The following is a 22999-nucleotide window of genomic DNA, read 5'->3' as shown; positions in this document are numbered from 1 at the left end:
TCTTTCGTTTGGAAGGAGAATACGGTATGGCGAATTTCGTGCATGAATTGGAGCAGGCGGCACAAATTATTTTGGTAAGAAATGTGGTAAAAACTAAATAAAAAATATAGTATGTAGTTTATATGAATATAATAATGTAAAAAGAATAATTTCGAAAATGTCTGTGCTTGTTACTTCTTTATTTGTGGTTGTATTGATAGCGAGAATTCTAGGCTCCTAGGTAGGCTTGTCTCTGTTGCCGGTCCGGGTTCGAAAACGTGTCGAGGCGGAGGGCATGAGTTGACGGGCACTAACTGTACTGTAGGCCTAGGGCAGCAGGTGGGCGAATTAAATGACGGATGTACAAGTTGATTGGAACCTTCCGCTGTGCTATTGTATAGTGCCAAACTAGGCGTTCTGAACATGATAAGACTGAGGCCCAACTTCTCCCCTTAATTCCAAAAGTTTGTTGTGTGTGAATGTGATATTGTCATTGGGACATTGAATCAATCTTTTTAAACTAAAGATTAAAAATGTTCAGTTTGGTTTAGTTGCGAAAATTACCATAAGTGCTCATTTTTTAAGTTGAGTTGCTTTTTTTACATAGAATAATAATTAATATATCTCTCAAGTTAAAAGCTAAACAAATATATGTTTTTTTTAAACAATTTTACTATTAACATAGGCTCCCCCTCAAGCTGTGACGCATCAACAACGTCAAGCAGCTGAGGAGGTTATTCTTGCATTTCGAAAGTCCAACAACTCATTAAGTGTTTGCAGACATATATTTGGTAAGAATTAAATCTCTTTAAAATAAGATTAAATTAGTATGAAAAACAGTTTCATATTGAATGAATGTTGCAGATAAAAGAAAAAAAAACTGTTCTGGTTTTTTTTCCTAGGCCACTTAATACTGTGTTAAAAAATAACCAAAACCTAACTATTTATTTCTTTTTTCAGAACATAGCAAACACGATTATGTATTATTCCAAGCCGCTACCACTATTAAAGATGTCGTGGTCAGGAACTGGAAAGAGCTGGACAAAAATGAAATTGAATCTGTTCGATCATTTTTACTTCATTTTGTAACACAGAAGCAGAGGTGAGAAAGTACAGTACAGTACTGGAAGTAAGCCCACCCTCTAGGGTATAAGCCCTTTCAGGAATAAGCCCAACTTTTCAGGAATAAGCCCACGTTTGCATATAAGCCTACATTCAGAAATAAGCCCATCTTCTTGGGTATAAGCCCACCCTCTCAGGTATAAGCCCATCTTCCCAGGTATAAGCCCACCCTCACGATTATTCAAAGCCTATTCATTTTGTGATCTGCTGAGTGCAGAGTAAAACAATGTTTGATCACTAGGCCTAGCTGATGTTAGGGTATGTTATGGATGCTTACTGTAGGCTATTTTAGGGAGGCTAAACTAACTTGTAGATTAATAATTCCATAACAAAACATTTCTTATTTAGTTTACAGAGTTACGTGCGTGAACAAGTCCTCCAAGCTGTTGCTATCATCTTCAAACGAGGAACGTTGGACGGAAAAAATCGACATCAACTTATGGAAGATGTTTCTCAGATGGTGGCGAGTGGCAATCCTCAAATGGTATTATTTTCTTGCTTCGCTATAGTATGGTTTGACCTTTGATCTTTGACCTGGTGCTTGTAAGTCATCATCCCACTGGGCAAAGATGATATTTTAGACTCTCTGAAACAATTCCCCAAAAACTGACCGTCCAAAATTAATACTATTGAAATTACAATTAGAATTTTGGGCTAACCCAAGGTTGTCCGGTCTTGAGAAAGTTGACTATGCTAGATATTGTAGAATGGGCTAGTTCTAACTGAAGTTATTCTGTATTGTTCCCATTATTAATTATAGAGCAGTACCTACTGGTACAATCTCTGTTATAGGCACTTTGGTGGACCCCAAAGGTGTCCCCTTAATAGAGGTTCGACTGTATTTAACAAATGTTTTTCCCTTCATTGTTTTTACAGCAAACAATAGCGTGTTCTGTATTATCAGCGTTGTTGAACGAGTTCTCTAGTTCTGCTCGGGCAAGTGACATGGGTCTTAATTGGGAGTTTCACACAACCTGCAAACGAAACTTTGAGGTATTAATATTTTATTTACTAAAGGAACACAATTGTTGTATTAGATAAAGAGTTTTAAAAATAATATTTATAAAACCTAATATTTAATTTTTAAAATGCTGTAAGAATAAAAGCTTTAAGATCATTGTTTAAAAAAATGTGTTTATGTTTTCTACAAAACCATATTTAAAACAGTTTGGTCAAAGTGAAAAACCATATCTGACATTAAAATGGCATATTCAACAAATAATTGTAGAACAATTATTTTTTCAGGGGGACAATATATCTTAATCATTTTACTGTATTTAGTTTAAGACTATTGTTTAATAAAGAAATCTATCAATATTATTTATAATTTCAATTTGTTTTTTATAAAGGTAAATGATTTAAAGCAGATTTTCATGCTTGCTGTGCAACTTTTACATCAGCATAGTAACAGTCCAGAACTTCACAACCCACAAAGGAAGGCCGTGGTGAGTCGTTATCTCAATGTCTGTGAGCAAATACTCTGCTGGGACTTCAGTAACATTCGTCATATCCTTTCAGTGACATGTTTAATGTCATTTATATGAGTTATGTCATTTTATGTGTTATTACATCAGGAGAGTTTAGAAATAATGAAAACATGAAGTGAAGCATTAAAACTCTGTCTACACTATCAAACTAGTTTGTGTGTGTGTTGTGCCCAAATATGGTAGTGATATGCCCAAATAGGGTAGTAATATGGCATCATGTCCATATGGGCACATCACATTTTTGTTGTCACATAAAGTTTGATAGTGTAGACAGAGTTTTAAGAAGGACCGACCTTGGAGGCTATGAACTACTGGTTTTGGAAAATAATAGGTGGTGATGTGACATCATCATGTCCATATATGGGCACATTACAATTTTTTGTCACATAAAGTTTGATAGTGTAGACAGAGCTTAATATCAACCTTATCATACAGTTAAACCCAAAAAATATTCTTACAAACCACAATATGTTTTAAAACAAAGGAATTGTCTATTGGCACGGTGTGTAATTTATTATTTTTATTGGCTGTGCGTAATGTAAAAATACCCTAAATAATGCTTGGTACGCAAGGACGTAATACAACGTAAGTGAGTTGACCAATCACAAGCGATGGATTATTCAAAATCTTGCTTGTCATTGGTCATTGTGTAAAAATCATTCCTTAACAATGAACACCAGCCAGGCGTACAATGATTGTATCAACTGATATTTTGGTGAATTTCTTTAAACCAGACAAGAGTTGGCGACAAACTGTTATGGACAAGAAACTTGTTGAGTATTTCTTTCAGGTAAAGAATGTGAAAATGTAATAAGACTGTTTGCTCTGTATAATAATAATAATAATAATGTTGAACATTTATAAAGCGCTCATCTCACTGCGCAACATGAAAAGATAACTATTAAAATAGTTGAGTTTTCAGGAGAGATTTTAATTGAAAAGGAGCTGGAGTGTAACTGATGGAACGAAGAAGTTGGTTCTAATAATAATACTCGTTCTTATATAGCGCTTATTGCGCAATGCTTCTAGCACTTCACATTATGCCTAGATGGTTTTTAAATGGGGCAGCGCTAACATATTAATGTTAATTGTAAAAGTAAATCTCAAAAAGTAGTTCATATAATGTCATTTTAGCTGTCACAGCGTAAGTGTGCGACCTCAGCACTACCTCGATCCGCCCCTAAACTGTATACGTTTGGATAAAAAATGCGTACTGTGTCACAAATTTGTGTAGCATGACGTCAATACCGCACGTGATGTTCCATCTGTTTTTGTGTACGGATTGCAGGGTTTGCCCAAACGAAAAAAGCTACGGAACTTCCCATGGATGACTATATATTCGTTTCCCTAATGTCTTTAATATTACCCATTTGTTGCTTATTGTTACCAGTATTTTATTTTCGTGGGTTTTTTCCACTATGATTTTTGTCGCTTTCAGATACACAGTCTTGTCCGGCAAGATCCTGAGGTGTGCCACCATGCTCTCCAGTGTTTAGTGCAGATGGCGTCACTGAGTGGCAGTGTATTCCTTGCGGAAGAACAGCGGCAGGAATACTTCACAAACTACATACGATGTTTCTTGCTTATGCTTTCAAGGTAAAAAAATGGTGAAAAAGTCTTTCAGAAAGCTGTCTGTATGTATTCTATATATAATGGCTAGTGAATAATTCTGTCTGGAGCCAGCTACCAGCAGTTGCTGTATCAGCTCCACCAGCTCCACCAGCTACAGCCATCCATGAAGCCACTCTACTTTCTATCAAATATCTGTGACCGTCTACTTGTGCTGGTGTAATCAAAGAGTGATGGTGTAATGATAATATCAGACTAGCATGTGATAGGCATGGGTTCGAGCCTATCTGTACCATACTAATTGCATCCTTATGCAAGATGATTTACTCTCATTGCCTCGTTCTTCGGATGGGATTTAAAGATGTTGGTTCTATGTACTTAATAGTGCACGTTCGAAAAGAGTAGGGAGGGAATCATCTCCGGTGTGCTGATCTGATAGGCGCTGCACTGCTGGCTGCTATGGGTCCGTGGAGGGCCTAATCCAAATTTCCTTTTGAGGACCAAGAATAATACATTTTAAAACATTTACATTTTTTTACATTTAATTAAGATCAGTTTTAATGAACGCTTGTTTTTCTTTGTTTCTCTTTTAAATTGTACATAAGTTTATGCATATTTTGGCTCTGACACCTTTACACAATCCTAGTATAGCTTCATTATGCATTGCAAATAATAATAAATAGTTTATTCTTATATAGCGCATATAAGCAAGCTCTCGATGCGCTGTATATAAATTAAAATAGACGATGGCAATAATTTAAATGAATGAAAAGCTTACTTGAAAAGGAAAGACTTCAACTGGGTCTTGAAAGAGTTTAGAGTGGCACACTGTCTGATTGAAAGTATCATTACGCTACTATCACTTAAGTGGATCTTTTGATGTTTCTCTTATTTTACAGTATTGGAGATATCCATAGCTACGAAGCAGTAGGCTTAGGCAGCATTGCAAGCCGGTTAATTTCCGTATATCCCATCTCCCTCATGGTGTGTCTTCCACCCGAATTATTGTCTTCCTTTATACAAAGTCTTTCAACCCTTACTATGTACTTTGGCAGGCAGGCAGCATTGGAAGAAGCGGTAAGTTTTTAAAATTCATTCAATACTAAAAATCTTTTTAAAGCTCTGTCTACACTATTAAACTTTATGTGACAAAGAAATGTGATGTGCCCATATATGGACATGATGTCATATCACTACCATATTTGGGTATATCACTACCATATTTGGGCACATCACATTTTTTTGTCAACCTAGTTTGATAGTGTAGAGAGAGCTTAAGAGAATGGAAAAAACAAGTAATGACTGGTACAGGATTTGAACCTAGGACTGTCTTGCTATCAAGTTATTCAACTGTTGGTACACATAGGCTAAAAGAGCTTAATTCTTACTAGCAAATCCTGATTTATATGATAAAAAATTATTTTAGTGGTAATATTAAGAGGGAGCCCTCTATATTCATCGAACTAATTGTTTTAAATTTGATCTAACCTTAAATAAACAACATATATATTTTCATTATTATTATTTCATTTTAATGCAATATTATTTTTAATCACTTAAACGATTAAAGATGTCTTAAACACTGGGTGAATAGTTAGTTCTTTTTTTTTATTATACTGAACTAGGATTTGGACCCAGATTTAGTCATTTATATACGTATGTTAAATATCAAGCTAAAATGCCACTACATTTTTTTTTAACAAATATACTGATTATTGTTTTCATAACATTTTTTTTATACATTACAAATTTGATATAGACATTGAACCTTGCTATGTAAATAAAGTCATTTATTTATTATCAGACTATAATTTGATTTATTATAATTGAATGTTTTATTAATGTCTGGTGCATGCTAAGCCCCTGGATGCTGAAGCCCCCTCATCTAGGGGCCTAGTGTTTCAGACAGTAAAACCAGATGAAACCGGTTCCTACAGTGCTGTCTATATTCCAAGAGTTTCAATGCTAACTAAATGCAGTAAAGGTTACCGAGGATGCAAGGATTCCGCTTGATTCGTTTACGCTAATTATAGATTATATTGATTATATCAATTAATTTGAAAGAACCTTAAATATTTTATTAATAGTAAAATGTTTAATTAATATTGAAAGATAAAGGACAGTGAAACACAATAGGGAAAACAGCTTAAAATGAAATATAGTATCTACACATTTTGAACAGGCCAGCCCTTTCATGGTAGAGAAAATATGATAACAATTTCTATCGGTAATATTCTCTCCATTCAACTCATAAACATTCTCTCCATTCAACTCATAAACATTCTCTCCATTCAACTCATAAACATTCTCTCCATTCAACTCATAAACATTCAATATTTGTATAATACATAGAGTATAACCCCTATTAAGGGGACACATTCAGAGGACCAAACAGAAGTGTCACCTAAATAGAGATGTCCCCTGATTTGGGTATAGCCTTTAGTCTCCTTTGATATGGATGTCCCTTTAATAGAGCTTTCCCCTAATTCAGGTCCCAAAAGAGGGGTTCTACTAATATATTTTGTTGGGAGAACTTTACTGAATTACTTCATTTTGAACACAAGTTTTTTCAGCTAGGCTAGCATAACATGTTTTGTACTGATAAGAGTTCAACACAGGAAGCACAGGCTCATAACGCATTACCCCCAGGAGCTTTGCATCAAGTATATCCTGATAAAACAATGAATCTGATTGGCTTGCATTAGAGGTCACATTCATAATGAAACGAGTCTTCAAAACCGAACTGAAAAATTGTAAATTTAATACAAATTTGCAAGGTTTTCTATTAATACAATTTTTACATTGATTTGTTGAATTTTATCAAGAATTTTTCAAAAATAGAACATAAACTTTGCTCCTAGTATTATATCAAATATAAATTTTATTAAATGATATAAAGTTGAGTATTTTTGTACAATACATTATTTATTTTAATCCAATTAAAAGTTATGGAATAATTTGCATTAAAACTATTATTATTACAATTATCTAAATGTTATCTTTACATGCTTCTTCTATACATACTGTACCTTATTTTTTATTTATACAACATTTAAAGCTTTTTGACAAAACCTAACTTTTTTTCACCAAAAAATTCCAAAAATAGAACAAAACACATTGTATCTAATGCTTGGTTCCCACTAGAGACGCAACACAAGGACGTAATGCAACATAAGTGAGTTGACCAATCACAATCGATGGATTATTCAAGCTGTCGCTTGTTATTGGTCAACACGGTTATGTTGCATCTACGTCCTTGCACTGTGACCAAGCTGAAGATCTTTATATACCCACACACATCTAGAACTGAGCACAGCTCCGATATTGCATGTATTTTTAAAATTAATTTTTTACATCTTATTTAATTATCCTATTGCCTTGATTGCACCTGTGCAATTTAAATAACGTACTGTAAATGCAAATTACCTTACCCTGACCTTGTAGCCTAATATACCTTATTTATATAAGAATAATTTGCAAAACATTGAAAACATGTGCAAACTACAAACAATATAAAGATTACACAATAGATTGACCACCTGTGCATAGTTTATGTAAATTAGTCAATTTGTGATAGCTTTCTGCATCTACCCTAAGTTTCTAAAATCACTTTTTCAAGTATCAAGTTATAAAAAGTTCGTTTATTCAAAGAAAGAGATTGTTTCAGGATTACATTACAAATTTACCTTTTTGAACATTACCATTTTCAGGTTTCAAGTTTCTGTTGTTAAAACAGAATTTGATTAAAAATCTAAATTTTAAGATTTAATAACTAATTAGGAAGGGATCATCTTCATCATCATAGTCAACATTTGCGTATTGTTTTGGTTTTTTAAGCTTTTCCCCCGTTGAATGCCTCCTTGCAGGTTTAGTCTTAGAATCTCGCAAAACTTTGTTGTACGCCGAGTTTCCAAATGATGACTGGTCCCGTGATAGAAATGGGTTGTTGCCAGAAGCAGAGCTGTTTGATCTTCCTGGATATTTGGGTGCCGGATAATCAGATCTTTCCGGGTATTTTGGTGCCGGATGATCAGATCTTTCCCGATATTTCGGTGCTAGGTAATCCGATCTTTCCGGGTATTTCGGTGCCGGATAATCAGATCTTTCCCGGTATTTTGGTGATTGGTAATCAGATCTTTCCGGATATTTTGGTGCTGGAATATCAGGTGCTGGATATTTTGGTGCGGGTGGAAGCTCCGGTCTTCCTGGGTACTTCGGCACAGGAGGATCTTTAGGAATCATATAAAAGCTCTCGTCTTGTTCCTTTTTGTCTTGTAAGACAGAAATGGTCGATTTTTTTTCCTCGTTTGCGGAGTGTAACACAATGTGTAATGTTGCATTACCAGGTGATTGACCTGTAGAGTGTACGATACTGTTGCGATTACCAGCATTTTCCATGTCATCGGTGGCAGCGTATAGATGAGCTATTTCATCGTTGTTTACAATGCCAACTTGTTGGTTACGATGCGAGTAATTCACCTCTCGATATCCACTACTGCTGCTTCTAGAACTACCGCTGATAGAACGTATCGATCGTTTCTGGTTTGATCTGCACTTGCGGATGAGTTTTGGTGTACAGAAAAGTGTGATTATTAGTAAGGCAAGAAAGCCGATACCACCTGTGTTGAGTAGAAGCACAAAAATAAAGCCGCGTTTTTCGTTTGGGTCTAACGACAAAAATGAGTTACCTGTTGATTTTGTAGGCATTTCAGTTGTGCTCTGAGTTTGTATTACTAATAACGGTCTAGGTATCTTAATCGTTCTCACAACAATCTTTGCGTCGGCAAAAGCTAATGTTTGATAGGCCGACTTAAGTTCACACCGAACAGTTGCTTTGTCCAGTGCTTTCTTCGCACTCATAATGTGCATAGTTTTGTGATCAATGCTAAATTGAATCTCCTTACTATCGCGAAGTATTTTCTTCCCATTTATCGACCAAAAGAAGTTAGATTTGTAAACTGATGGATTTTCGGTTTGGTGACTACACGTAAAGCTTATACTCTTACCCTCTAACGTGTATGCCACACTTGGTGTAATGCGTACTTGAGAATGTTGTTGGATACGGATCGGTCCAATTTTGCAGGCTGTTAGTTTCCTTATTGCACGACTAGTAGCATTGCATATAAACACAGCACCTTTATCATCCGCTGTAATTTTCCGAGTGTAAGTATTCCTTGGGAATACACCGACTTCGTAAGATCCCGGTAGTGTTTCATTTCCTAGCTTCCATTCTAGTTTTGCAGGAGGCTTGCCTCCGAATGATTCACAAATAAAATTGACGTTATGTCCAATGATTATCTCCGTTTCAGGTGGTCTTGTCAAGCACGTTGGTTGATTTGCATCCGGTGGCGCTAATATCGTTAATTGCGCAATATCAGAATAAATCGTTTCAAGAGTTACTAACGAATAGCATACACAGTTGTACTGGCCATCGTCATCAACTCTCAGTTGCCGAATGTTTAGATTGTATTCTCCTTTGCTTGCGTTCCCAGTTACGGAATAACGTTCCGCATCTTTTCCTAAATCTGTGAAAATATTTATACCTTCGCTGACATACTCATGTTTGTCAACGCGGTACCAATATATATTACAATTCGCAGTATTGTTTACACGACATTTTAGTACAACTGTTTCTCCTTGTAATCGTGTTGTTGACTGCGGATTTTCCAAGATATACGCATTACTTGACAAAGTCAACACAAACAAAAAAACTGCTAAATTTATCGTCCGATACATTCTATATTCTAAAAGAAAGTGGTGACAGTGAAATTCAATAATAATAGTAGTTCAATGTAAAAACATCACAGAAATTTAGTACAAAGTACAAAACGTTTTCTAAAGTTACCGGATCAAAATTGTCAAGAATCCTCCATGAAATAATGAGCAGGTGACATCTGGGACCGAACTGTAAACATTTTTTTTCTATGACGCCATTACTAGAAATAGAATGAAAAATCTTTATAAACCACTCTAAAAGCTTTTCAGAACATTAAATAGTATTCTATAAATGTTGTCGAATCATTATTCGATGAAGCGTATCAGATGACTAAAGTTACTGAAAATGTAGAAATCTTCGGTTCAAGAAAAAAAAACCTGGCAGAAGAATGAATGAATCGCTAATAAGACTAATTGAAACTTCCTTCAACAAGTACAACCGGAATGCTCCATTTATGTTACAGGGGTGTTCATTTTTATTTATAATTCTATGTCGTAATACATTTTGCTTTCTCTTTCTTTATTATCAAACCAGGATTATTTATTTCAAGAATAAGTGGCTTTAATATATTTTTACAGTATACAGAATGTTTTGTTCTTCTTTTGAATAGTTTAAAGTGTTTTATTTGTTTGTTTCTTGTTTTGTTGAAATGACTAAATTCCCTGACTCATTGTAGTAATGTTTTTCCACCCAAATTAAAAAGTGTATTTGTCATTGATTCATAAGTTATTAATAATTTTGGAAAATAATATTTGAAAAACTGTACACTAATAAATAATTATTAGTAGTGTATCATTAGGCCTACCACATTTTAAGAAAAGGTTTTTTTATAACTTAGAAGTAAAACAAAATGTGTCATTATTTATTTACAAATAAAACTTGTACATATACATAAGTTCAGTTGGTGTTCTACCGTTTCTTGTTAATATAATTATATTCATTCATTGTTTATTGATAATTGTGTTTAATACTTAAAATAAATTAAGCCAAATTAAACAATTCATTAAAGATAGAACAAAAAGATTATATGTAGAATAAAGAAAAATAAAAAAAGTCATGGGGAGAAAGGATACAAAAAAAAGGTGATATTGATTGATTGATTGAAATATATATTTATACTGGGTAACCTCTTCAGTCAAAGACTGGTCTCCCAGAGGGCCCAGTTGGTGATCAGTGGCTGTGATGTACTAATACACCGGGGTAACCCCCTACTCGTCTCGAAAGATGTACTAGGTTCTTTAAAGTGCACACGAGCTAGTTGTGTACACTGGACCTACGGTTTATAGTCTTTATCCGAGAAGACTCGTTCTACCACCAGAACCATGGAGCGAGTGAGCCTCGAACCCCTGCCGATGTTATGGCTACGTAATTACGGTTCCACTGTCTTAACCGCTCGGCCACTCACTCAATGATAAGTTATCTGGCATAACATTGTTCAAGGCACACAATTCTTTGCTGTTTGCAAACTGCCCCTTTTTCATTGTTTTGCTAATTAAAAATGAATAAAACACAATTACTCTGTGTGTTTTGGATTAATGCTATTTATTTACTTATTTCATAATTTTAAGACATGTAATACAAATATTATTTTCAGATGCACAAAGATGACATGCTTCACCAAGAGGCATTTGACATGGTGCTCGACTGTTGGACCACGTTGCTCATGGACACTCATCACTTTCCCAAGGGCTTCTTCAAACCCTATGCAACCGAGATTTACAACTGTTACCTTCAATGCCATCTTGCAACTCCGGATGGTACAAGAAACCAGGTTAGTACTAAATTATGCAGCCCTACTTGGACCAAGGCAATCAACAACAGGACACACTGAGCTCGCCTTGCCAAGATAGGAACTTGTAACAGCCCTTTGATTTTATGTCTGGCTGCTACAAATACCAACAGTATTGTACACTATGTACATATTCTCCACGGTGCGCGGTGTCTGTTAAAGGGGTGTGGAACTGATTGTGTCGCAGCCACAGATAAACCCTTTGATCTCCAAAGCTCTGTTGTTGGATTGCCTTGCTTGGACCAAGTTGTGGGACGTTTTAACGTGGGACCCAGTTGGCTGGGAACAATTTGGTTTACGGCCAAATTGACTAACTTGATTAGTTTAAAACAAGTTTTCATCTTAATTGTTCCACTCAATTAATCTCTGTACTGTATAATAATCAGTATCTAGCAACGTTCTCTGATACAGTGTCATATGTTTGTCACATATGTTTCAACTGTATCATAGAAACTGTTAATTGCCTATGATTATATGATTAACGTTCTTTCTATAATATTATACAGTAGGATCCAAATGAAGCTATTTCAATTGTATACAACTAACTTTTTTTATGTGTGTAATTTGTAATGTACTTTTTGTTTTATAATAGAATTAGTACGTCAGGCCTAATTGGACATTACTTAGCATTTGATATTTAAATATTTTTTGGCCATGAACATGTGGCAGTTGATAGATACCTCATGATGTAAAAGTATTATGAAAAGTACTTTAGGATATTAACATAGTGAACAGTAGCAAACAATTAAAAAAGATAGATATAATCTAGCCAAGTCCAATTTCCTGCCCAGAATCAGCCGCTCATAAAGTGTCGAAAGATGTATTAGTTTTTATGTACCCAGTTGGTTTGTGGTTTAATGATACTATAAAGCTCTGTCTACACCATCAAACTAGTTTGACAAAAAATGTGGGCAAATATGGTAGTGATGTGCCCAAATACGGTAGTGATATGACATCATAATGTCTATATATGATAGTGTAGACAGAGCTTTAGACCGTGGAAAAATGGAAATAGATAATTCCTCATTGATTATGATTAGACAAAATACTAAAATATCTATTCTATTGGTAATTTTGTTAATATAATGACACTTTTTAAAAGTGGCCATTGAAGGTAAAAACTTTATTATTATTATTTTATTAATTTCGGCAAACACATTTATACAAACAAATAGCTAATAAAAAAACCATAATGAATAAAAAAACCACCATATTATATGAATGAATAAGAAAACACAATAAATACTGTAAATAAATAATTTTCTCAATCCATCACATTTTTAAGGCCTTTAGAGCACAATGTTGTGAACTGGGCATTATTGTATTATAATTCTATGTGAGCATTTTTGTGTTAATTCTGTAATATTACCATTAGTATACCATATAACCCTCAAAGATATGATCATGTCAATGTTAAATTTCAAACTCATTTCCGCCTCCTCGCGTAATAGACTCATTTTGTATCAGATCTAACTAAAACATGCGAGTTTGATTTGCTCGGCTTCCTGTTTTCCTCATTGACTTGAAATCAGCTGATGACGAGATTTAAATTCTGATATACCATTTTGTCAAATATTCAGAAAGTTTTGTGATATTTACTGATATTTTATAGTTGTTTGCGGAAATGAAATTAAAAAAACTATAAATAAAATTTAACCTAATTTTAACAGGTTGTTGATCTGATTTTAAATTCAATTAATTTATTCAACTTTATTATCACAAACTCCAGGGAAATTCATTTGGTTGTGGTATACAAATATTCATAAAACGTTTAAAAAGCACACAAAAAGGCAAGCACAAGCACAACAATCATAATAAAAATCTAAAAAATGTTTAAATACACAGAGAGAAACAAATAGCACACTAATAAAATCATGTTTTGTTTTCAAATAAAAATCATTTGTTTGACAAAATTGTCTTGCTGTTCATAAAGCCCTAAATTCATTAATTATTATTAGAAATTGTTTAGACATTTTGGCCAGTCGATGTATGTTACATTTTCGCATATTGTCTAGGCTTCAAATTATTTTCATGGCAAATCTGCAATTATTAAAGATATTGGTTACTTAATGAGTGAGTGGCCAAGCGGTTAAGACAGTGGAACTGACGTAGCCATAACATTGGCAAGGGTTCGAGGCTCACTCCACTCACTCCATGGTGTATAAATATAAACTGTAGGTCCAGTGTACACATCTAGCTCATGTGCACTATCGAGATGTAGGGGGTTACCCCGGTGTACTAGTACATCACATCCATTGATCATAACTGGGCCCTCTGGGAGATCAGTTTTTGAATGGCGAAAGAATTGACTTTCTCCCAGTATAAACAAATAATAAACAAACCAACCAAGTACAATTTGTAAGTTGTCAAAAAGATGTAAGATTTTGATAGATTTTCCAAATATATTTTTAAAATCCTCAATATTTACAAATTATAACTTTTTTCAGACTGACAGTGGCAGAGCAGATGCAGAAGAGGAGGAAGTGAACGAGTTGGAGGAAGATGATCATGACCTCTTTGGTGACCAGTTGATCAGTATAGCATTCTTAGGAAGGTCTTGTCTGGACCACAGCTTACAACTTAATATTAAGTAAGTCTTCTGGATTTTGTAATTTTTATTTTGCTTGGGTGGAGGTAGAAATTCTAAGTCTTCTACCCAGATTTAAACTAATGGTAATAACATTCTGCCATGCATCACTAACATTCTGCCATCCACCAATAACATTCTTCCATCCACCACTAACATTCTGCCATCCACCAATAACATTCTGCCATCCACCACTAACATTCTGCCATCCACCAATAACATTCTGCCATTCACCAATAACATTCTGCCATTCACCAATAACATTCTGCCATCCACCATCTACACTATCTTGTTTCATCACTTAAAAATAAATTAAAAAAATGATTGGTATTGCAGAATATTGGAGGAGAGAATACAGCGTCTGCACAGCCACCTACAACGAGTGAAATCACAATCAACTGCTGGTGCTTTAGTAGATAATATGGATAGTAAAGTAATGGTAGATTTATTTGAGGATATACATTGGCTTGTTCTTATATCAGGTACGTATAAAGGCCCATTTACACTAGAACGATAACAATCAACGATAAATAGATAAACATACATTTTTCTTGCATAAAACAGAAGAAATTGGATAAATTTTTGTTCTAGAACTATAAGATAATCATTTATGCTGTCTTTGATAAAAATGATTTTTTTTTAAAATCCAATCAAATGACGTCATGATCTATAAAAATAATAATATCATTGTATTGTCACGATAGTATTGCTCTTACTAATCATGACGTCATTTGATTGGACATGTGGAAATATAATTTTCATCAAAGAAAGTATAGATGGTTATCCTATAGTTCTAGTATAAAAACTTTTAAAATTTCTTTTGTTTCAGGTGTGAAAAATGCATATTTATCGTTATCGTCCTAGTGTAAATGGACCTTAACACATCTCATCTGAAGGACGAGGAAATGAGAGTATAAACATACTAAGCTTTTAAACCTCTATGGATAAATTTAACAAATAAAAATCCTATACGATTTTGATAAATTTGTAATTTATTAGAACTCAATTATTTTTTTATAGGGTACTTACTAGCTGATAATGCCAAGGGGGAAACCCCTCTCGTTCCCTTTGAGGTAATGGAATATTCCATCCAAGAAACACCAAATATAAATATTGAGACGACATTACAAGTATTAGGCTCACCAGGACACACAGCATCTTCTATACCTGGTAGTGAATCTGGAGACAAAGTTGTGAGGTAAGCAGTACATTCAGACTATTTTCTTTTTCTATCGAGTAAAAAATAAAACAAAACTAGTTTGAATGAACGAATATTTTGATGATACCAACCACCATCATTGTAAATATGATTCCCGGTCGAACAATTTTTTTCCAAATTCATGCTATATTTTACAAAGTAATACCCATAAGCCAATTTTGAGATATGGCCGTGTTCCTTAGATTATGACCAATCAGAAAAGAGAGGCCATTTTCCATTTAATTAACTCTTTAAGCTCTGTCTACACTATCAAACTGTATGTAACAAAAAAATGTGATGTGCCCATATATGGACACGATGATGTCATATCACTACCATATTTGGGCATATCACTACCATATTTAGGCACATCACACTTTTTTTGTCAAACTAGTTTGATAGTGTGGACAGAGCTTTAAAAAATAAAAGTAGTTAAAAAGGTTTTTATTTTAGATTGATAGCGGCAGTATTTCGTTTATCTGAAGTTGAACGACGTGCAATAGAAGCGAATCTTGCATATATTCTCAGCCCGCAGCTGGGCACTACCATTGTCTGGTTTCTCCAACGATGGTGTCGCACTTACCTTGTCCTAAAGGAGAATTACTATTCGCAGGTAAGTTAAATATAAATCAAACTTCTGCCATATATGGACATATGCTGATTTATTCAAGATCATAGCGAATGGCTGAGCGGTTAAGGCAGTGGGACCGTAATTACGTAGCTATAACATCGGCAAGGGATCGAGACTCACTTGCTCCATGGTTCTGGTGGTAGAACAAGTCTTCTCGGATAAGGACTATAAACCGTAGGTCCAGTGTACCCCTGGGTACTAGTACATCACAGCCACTGATAGCTGGGCCCTCTGGGAGACCAGTCTTTGAAGAGGTCGCCCAGTATAAATAAAATATTTCAATTCAATTCAATCTTATGATGGACTATGTATGATGTTGTAGACAAAGATACAAACTCACAAATGAAAAAAATGTCTAATATTTCTCTTTTCTTAGGTCAGTCTTCCCATTGTCAGTGCCTTTGGGATGGACACGGCAGGATCCCAGTGGGCTACCAGCTTCCTCCTGGAAAAAGCGATTTCAAATTTATCCGTTTGGAGCTCAGAAGAAACGCTTGCGAACGATACAATTAATTTACTTGTTACATTAGTTGAGAAAAAAGAAAGGTTGGTTTACTGTCAAATTTCTATAGTATTATAATCCATAATCTTAAGATAACAATAAAAAATAAATTAAATATAATAATTTGGGCATATCACTACAATATTTAGGCACATCACACTATTTTGATAGTGTACAGAGCTTTACTAGCAATCATATGTTTTGTTTAAAAGGTGTGCAGCTGTGTTGACTTGCAACCATTTCTGGACACTGGTTAAACATCACCTCTCTTGCCAGCCACCCCTTGATGTCTTATCACTTGATGTTAAGTGCAACGTAATGAAAGCATTAGTGTTAGCAGGCTCTATGGCAAATGACCAGAGTACCAAAGATAGATTTAACCAAGAGGTGAGGGGATTTTTACATAATTAACATTCTTCATACTATAATTGATACCTGTCATAGGTCCCACTTAAGAACTATTATGAATGTGAAATATCCGAAAAAGATTAGCAATAATAAGTTATATTTGGTAACAAATACTAAACCTTTATCTGAGAATGTAAATAAACTTAGGTGGTCTATGCTTGGCCATATACTTAGAATGAGTGAAGATACTCCTGCTTTTTCAGCATTGGTGTTTGGTATAGTACACTCTAATTCAATAAAAGGGCGAATTGGAAAACATCAAACCAATCTGTTAAGTACACTTTGAAATGATTTATTTATCAGAAATTTTAAGATAAATAATTTAAACGACCTAATTAATTTGCGTGAGATTGCCAGCAACAGAAATAAGTGGCTTTTGTTATTTTGAATCTTTATTTTTACGTTATTTTATATTTTTTGTTGTTGTAGGATGCATGCATGTAAGAACTTATCAGATTTTGTAAATCCACAGTGCGTGGTTTTGTTACATTTTTTGGAATAAAGTTACCTATATATATATATATACTATAATGCACAGTTCTCAACAGCTTTGTGCCCAAAAGGATTTGCGCATATCAAGTTTATACTCGCAATTTAGATGACTTTTTTGCTTTCTATACCTATATACACTATTTAATTAGTGTTCTTCATACTATAATGCACAGTTGTCAACAGTTTTGTGCCCAAAAGAATTTGTGCATGAATAATAAGTTTATACTCACAATTTATGATTTTTTTTGCTTTGCCTTTCTATACTTATATACATTATAATTAGTGTTCTTCATACTATAATGCACAGTTGTCAACAGTTTTGTGCCCAAAAAGGATTTATGCATATCAAGGTTATACTTGCAATTTAGATGATTTTTTTTTCTTTGGCTTTCTATACCTATATACATTATATAATTAGTGTTTTTCATACTATAATGCACAGTTGTCAACAGTTTTGTGCCCAACAAGATTTGCGCATATCAAGTTTATACTCACAATTTAAATGTTTTTTTTTTTGCTTTGGCTTTCTATACATATATATACACTATATAATTAGTGTTCTTCATACTATAATGCACAGTTGTCAACAGGTTTGTGCCCAAAAGAATATGTGCATAAATAATAAGTTTATACTCAAATTCTAGATTTTTGTTTTGGGTTGACTTTCTATACCTATCACACATGACATACAAAAGTATTATGGCATGTTGTACAAAAACCAACATTTGGGAAATTGTGCTGCATACGGGTGAATGTATGGGTTGTTCTGTTCTTTTTTCATGACCCTGTACAACGCCACCAGTCTTCCAGATGGAATTTCTGTTGGATCACCCTTTTGCTTCAACTGTTTTCAGCTCTCATTATTTTCTTTGTATGAAGAAACATTTACCATGTGAAAACGAGAGTGGAAAAAAGTAATAAATTTATTCAATTGACATATTCTTTTTTCTAAGGTATTGCAACCCTTACAAGAAAAGTTCTTTGGTTACGTCGATGAAGAATCCTTTGATGCAAGGGCCACCAACGAAGAAGTCAAATCAGACATTTGTTTTTGTCTGAGCTTACTGACGGGTGTCCTGCAAGCTACGAGAGTTTCTAACGTCGAACATCTTCACAATTTTTGTGTCCCGTTTTTACCACGATGCTTGGCGCTCGTTAAAGTTTACCAGAATTATCCAGAAGTGATTGTTCTTATACTGCAAGTTTTTGTCGAGTTGGCGAACCGCCAGCTGTGTTACATAAGTCAGGTGTGCAACATCTTTAGCTACAGTTTTAATTTTTGAAAATAAAATTTAACTAATTAAACTGTTATGTAATATGAACAATAGCAATGAGTGTATTGATATATTATGAAGAGGTAGCAAATACAATGGAAAACACATTTGGGATGTCACTATCGTAAGGAATTGGACTGCCATTTTGAAAGAACATTAACCAAATTTTCTTCCCCTCCCCTATTCAAATCATAAACTTTAATTATTTGTATATTATTTATTTTTTCATAGAGCCAAAGTCATAGATTTTATGAATCCAGTCTAGCGTTATTACATACATACTCAAAGTACAACTTGGGTAAAAAGAGCCGTGAGGTGGCCTCGGAAGAAGACAGATGTGAAGACGTGTCACTTCTTATGGACCTTCTTACCAACTTATTGTCAAAGGATTTAATAGGATTTGGTAAGTGTTTTTTTACCAAATTGCCTGCTTTTCTCATTACATAAAATGTAAACCTTTTGAAAACGTACACACTTTCTTGCTTGTGGAGAGTTTCTAACTTCCAAGTTCAATTTATTCATCTTCATCATCATCACTTCAAATCAAATTGTGCAATACAATAATGTATTCTATTTGTAGAATACAAACTTGAAGGCAATTAATTCAAAAGAGCCTTGTATGCTGCTCTTTGAAAAAATACATATGAAATAAATAAACAGGACCTCAAGTTTCGGCAGAATTAACTGGATGACTATTTATCATCATGTTCTTGTTACTTAGGTGTTACTCTATGGTAATTGTTCTTTTAATCAACAGATGGTAATCATTATGGTTATGGAAATAATTGAATAACACATTTTTGTCATGTTTATCTGATTGATTTTAGATACCACGGATACAGATGTGATCCCAACACATCCCTCTAGCCAAGTATGTGCAGCTGACATCGTCTTATATGGTCTGAATATTGTTGTCCCTCTTATGGATTTGGAGCTTCTAAAAGTGAGTGGTTCTTTTGTAACAACTTAGGGTGTCACAACAGAGAGGTTTTTTTGTAACAACTCAGGGTGTCACAACAGAGAGGTTCTTTTGTAACAACTTAGAGTGTCACAACAGAGGGGTTCTTTTGTAACAACTTAGAGTGTCACAACAGAGGGTTTCTTTTGGAACTTCTTAGGGTGTCACAACAGAGGGGTTCTTTTGTAACAACTTAGGGTGTCACAACAGAGAGGTTCTTTTGTAACAACTTAGAGTGTCACAACAGAGGGTTTCTTTTGGAACTTCTTAGGGTGTCACAACAGAGAGGTTCTTTTGTAACAACTTAGAGTGTCACAACAGAGGGTTTCTTTTGGAACTTCTTAGGGTGTCACAACAGAGAGGTTCTTTTGTAACAACTTAGGGTGTCACAACAGAGAGGTTCTTTTGTAACAACTTAGAGTGTCACAACAGAGGGTTTCTTTTGGAACTTCTTAGGGTGTCACAACAGAGGGGTTCTTTTGTAACAACTTAGGGTGTCACAACAGAGAGGTTCTTTTGTAACAACTTAGAGTGTCACAACAGAGGGTTTCTTTTGGAACTTCTTAGGGTGTCACAACAGAGGGGTTCTTTTGTAACAACTTAGGGTGTCACAACAGAGAGGTTCTTTTGTAACAACTCAGGGTGTCACAACAGAGAGGTTCTTTTGTAACAACTTAGAGTGTCACAACAGAGGGTTTCTTTTGGAACTTCTTAGGGTGTCACAACAGAGGGGTTCTTTTGTAACAACTTAGGGTGTCACAACAGAGAGGTTCTTTTGTAACAACTTAGAGTGTCACAACAGAGGGTTTCTTTTGGAACTTCTTAGGGTGTCACAACAGAGGGGTTCTTTTGTAACAACTTAGGGTGTCACAACAGAGAGGTTCTTTTGTAACAACTTAGAGTGTCACAACAGAGGGTTTCTTTTGGAACTTCTTAGGGTGTAACAACAGAGGGGTTCTTTTGTAACAACTTTTCTATGTTAGTTTCCAGATATGTGTTCTCAATACTACAAGCTTATCACATTTATTTGTGAGATATACCCAGAGAAGGTGACAGTACTCTCTCAAGATCTCTTCCACAACTTCATGGCTTCTCTTGAGCTAGGCCTAACTAACTTTGGTGCTGATGTGGCTAAGCTGTGCTTTGATGGAATAGCCAGCCTTTGTGTGCATTGTCACAGTTTAGAGGATCGTAACAACCCACTGTGGTCTGCCCTGCAAGGTATCCTAAAGGTGATGTTTAATCTCCTTGTGCTGGAGCCTTTTGAAACGGATTTAATCAACCCTGCTGCTGAGGCCCTCTATGGACTGATCTGCTGCCATCAGGTAAACATTAATTTATTGTCCACTGCAATCATACTGTAGGCCTAGTTTGGCTTTAATCATTATTACGTGACAATCCCGGCAATGAAGCCAGTGAATGTACTCTCATGGTTGTAATCTCATACTAATAATAATAATAATAATAATAACTGGTACTTGATATAGCGCATTATGCTGAAAGCCTCAATGCGCTTTACAAAGACAGAAAATTTAGAAAAATTACAAATTAAAAAGGTGGGTTTTGAGGAGAGATTACTGCTGATCTTGCAGTTGCACAAAATGTAATTTTTATTTTAGTGCATTGTTTATATCTTTTTATATCTCAGTACCAAATTATATACCCTATATATTGTATATTTCATTACAGGCTTATTACACAGAGCTAGTGAACCATTTGCTAAGTACCCAATCAGATCCAACCTACTATCAGCGTTTGGCAGAAGCTTTTAACCTTTTGACCCCTCCAGGACAGCCACTATCCTTAGATAGAGCGCACAAGGCATCATTTTACAAGAAGCTGGAAACGTTCTTATCAAATGTACGTTTACTACTATGTGTGAAATGATGATGGCACATAAGGAACCTTGATGAAGTTATAAAAGCAGCTTGTTTCTCTTCCATTTTCATGAATGGATTATTATCAGTGGTAGAATGATAATATGGAGGAAACGATATTGGTGATGAGTAACAACGCATCTAGTTTATGCAAAATATTTGCGTAAGTAACGCGTGATATGGTAATCAGATGCTAGTGCCAATTATATCAAAACAACAGAGCAGAAAATGATTTTAGAAGTAAAATTGAAGAACTGATGTTGGTAATACAGTATAACAATACTGATTCAGCTTTTGCTGATGACAATTGGCAGAAATGGTCCTCCTGTTGAAAGTAAATGGCAGAACTTGATGTTGGTAATACAGTATAGTAAATGCTGGTTCAACTATTACTGATGATAGTTGGCTGAAATGGTCTTCCTAATGAAAGTACTGATGTCAGTAATACACTACATCAATACTGGATCAGCTATTGCTGATGATAGTTGGCAGAAATGGTCTTCCTGCTGGAAGTAAATGGCAGAACTTGATTATGGTAATAAAATACATCAATGCTGGTTCAGCTATTGCTGATGGCAGAACTGGTCTTCCTTATGATGTCAGAAATACAGCAGAACAGAACAGAAATCTTACTGTAGGAAGTAGAAGATCTGGTTTGATGTTGCTTTAGATGGAGAACGTTGGAGATACTGCAGCATGCATGAGTGTAAATGGGTACCTGCAGGAATGTTTACCAGGCAGATCTTGTTACAAGACATCTCCAGTTTGTTGTTATGTGCTTATTTATTTCCAAAATATGTTTTAAAACTCTTTATTAATTGATAGATCGACCAAAAAGCTATATTTATGTAAAAAATATGTTTGTTTATAAAGAATTGGTCAAATTTTAAACAATTTTAACTGGCAATTTTTATTGCCAATTTTAATGTAGGAGAATTTAAATTTTACTCATGTATTTTATTTTAAATGCTATAAAACTGATATTTAAATGACATATGTTGTTTGCTGTATTTATTTTTGTGGGTATAATTTTAAGAAAAATATGAATGGATATGACTGACCTGTTTTCCTTGTGTTTTTAAATCTGCCAAACCGTTTTCTACCACGACTCCTTCAGCGATTCAAAAGTAGTAGTAGTTTTTTTTTATGAGAAAAAATTTCAAACCAACCAATCCAAGGTCGAGGGTTCAATCCTGACCTAGTTCCTGCTCCACTCCCTTAGCCTCAAATGAGATTTTATAATCGCGATAAATTAGTTTATCTATCCTGTAATTGGCGAGTTACTAGCTGTTGGATGCGTAAAAAATTTGACAGCTGTTTGCTGTTGTATTGGAAAATCGAAGGACAGCATTGATTCTTTGGCAGAGCGAAAATGTTCAACTCAATTTGTGGAAAGCTGCGAGTATTTGC

General features: G+C 34.7%; 2 protein-coding genes across 2 annotated transcripts; one reads left to right on the top strand and one right to left on the bottom strand.

Annotated features, from left to right (window-relative positions):
• Positions 1 to 20: 20 nt before the first annotated feature.
• Positions 21 to 22581, top strand: LOC144848743 (exportin-4-like). Its single transcript, XM_078705610.1, has 21 exons — positions 21 to 74; positions 665 to 770; positions 940 to 1081; positions 1450 to 1585; positions 1978 to 2094; positions 2451 to 2607; positions 3266 to 3378; positions 4027 to 4184; positions 5057 to 5234; positions 11468 to 11644; positions 14110 to 14252; positions 14586 to 14731; positions 15270 to 15447; positions 15901 to 16060; positions 16455 to 16624; positions 16793 to 16967; positions 18434 to 18727; positions 18986 to 19157; positions 19582 to 19697; positions 20696 to 21037; positions 21402 to 22581. Exons 1-21 carry the CDS (start codon positions 27 to 29, stop codon positions 21597 to 21599), a joined length of 3426 nt encoding a protein of 1141 aa, XP_078561736.1. The 5' UTR covers positions 21 to 26; the 3' UTR covers positions 21600 to 22581.
• On the bottom strand, positions 6888 to 9934 carry LOC144848157 (cell adhesion molecule 2-like). Its single transcript, XM_078704851.1, has one exon. It carries the CDS (start codon positions 9891 to 9893, stop codon positions 7923 to 7925), a length of 1971 nt encoding a protein of 656 aa, XP_078560977.1. The 5' UTR covers positions 9894 to 9934; the 3' UTR covers positions 6888 to 7922.
• Positions 22582 to 22999: the final 418 nt, after the last annotated feature.

The sequence above is a fragment of the Antedon bifida genome, chromosome 7 (genome assembly GCF_963402885.1).
Source record: "Antedon bifida chromosome 7, ecAntBifi1.1, whole genome shotgun sequence".
Classification (NCBI taxonomy): domain Eukaryota; kingdom Metazoa; phylum Echinodermata; class Crinoidea; order Comatulida; family Antedonidae; genus Antedon; species Antedon bifida.
This window is presented reverse-complemented; position numbering and strand designations above follow the sequence as displayed.

Excerpts from the sequence above, each read along its gene's own strand:
- LOC144848743 (XM_078705610.1), top strand. The coding sequence starts at position 27 with ATGGCGAATTTCGTGCATGAATTGGAGCAGGCGGCACAAATTATTTTG. Across the intron at positions 14,253-14,585 it reads AGCTTACAACTTAATATTAA|AATATTGGAGGAGAGAATAC; the intron begins GTAAGTCTTCTG and ends TTGGTATTGCAG. Across the intron at positions 19,698-20,695 it reads TGGATTTGGAGCTTCTAAAA|TTTCCAGATATGTGTTCTCA; the intron begins GTGAGTGGTTCT and ends TTTCTATGTTAG.
- LOC144848157 (XM_078704851.1), bottom strand. The coding sequence starts at position 9,893 with ATGTATCGGACGATAAATTTAGCAGTTTTTTTGTTTGTGTTGACTTTG.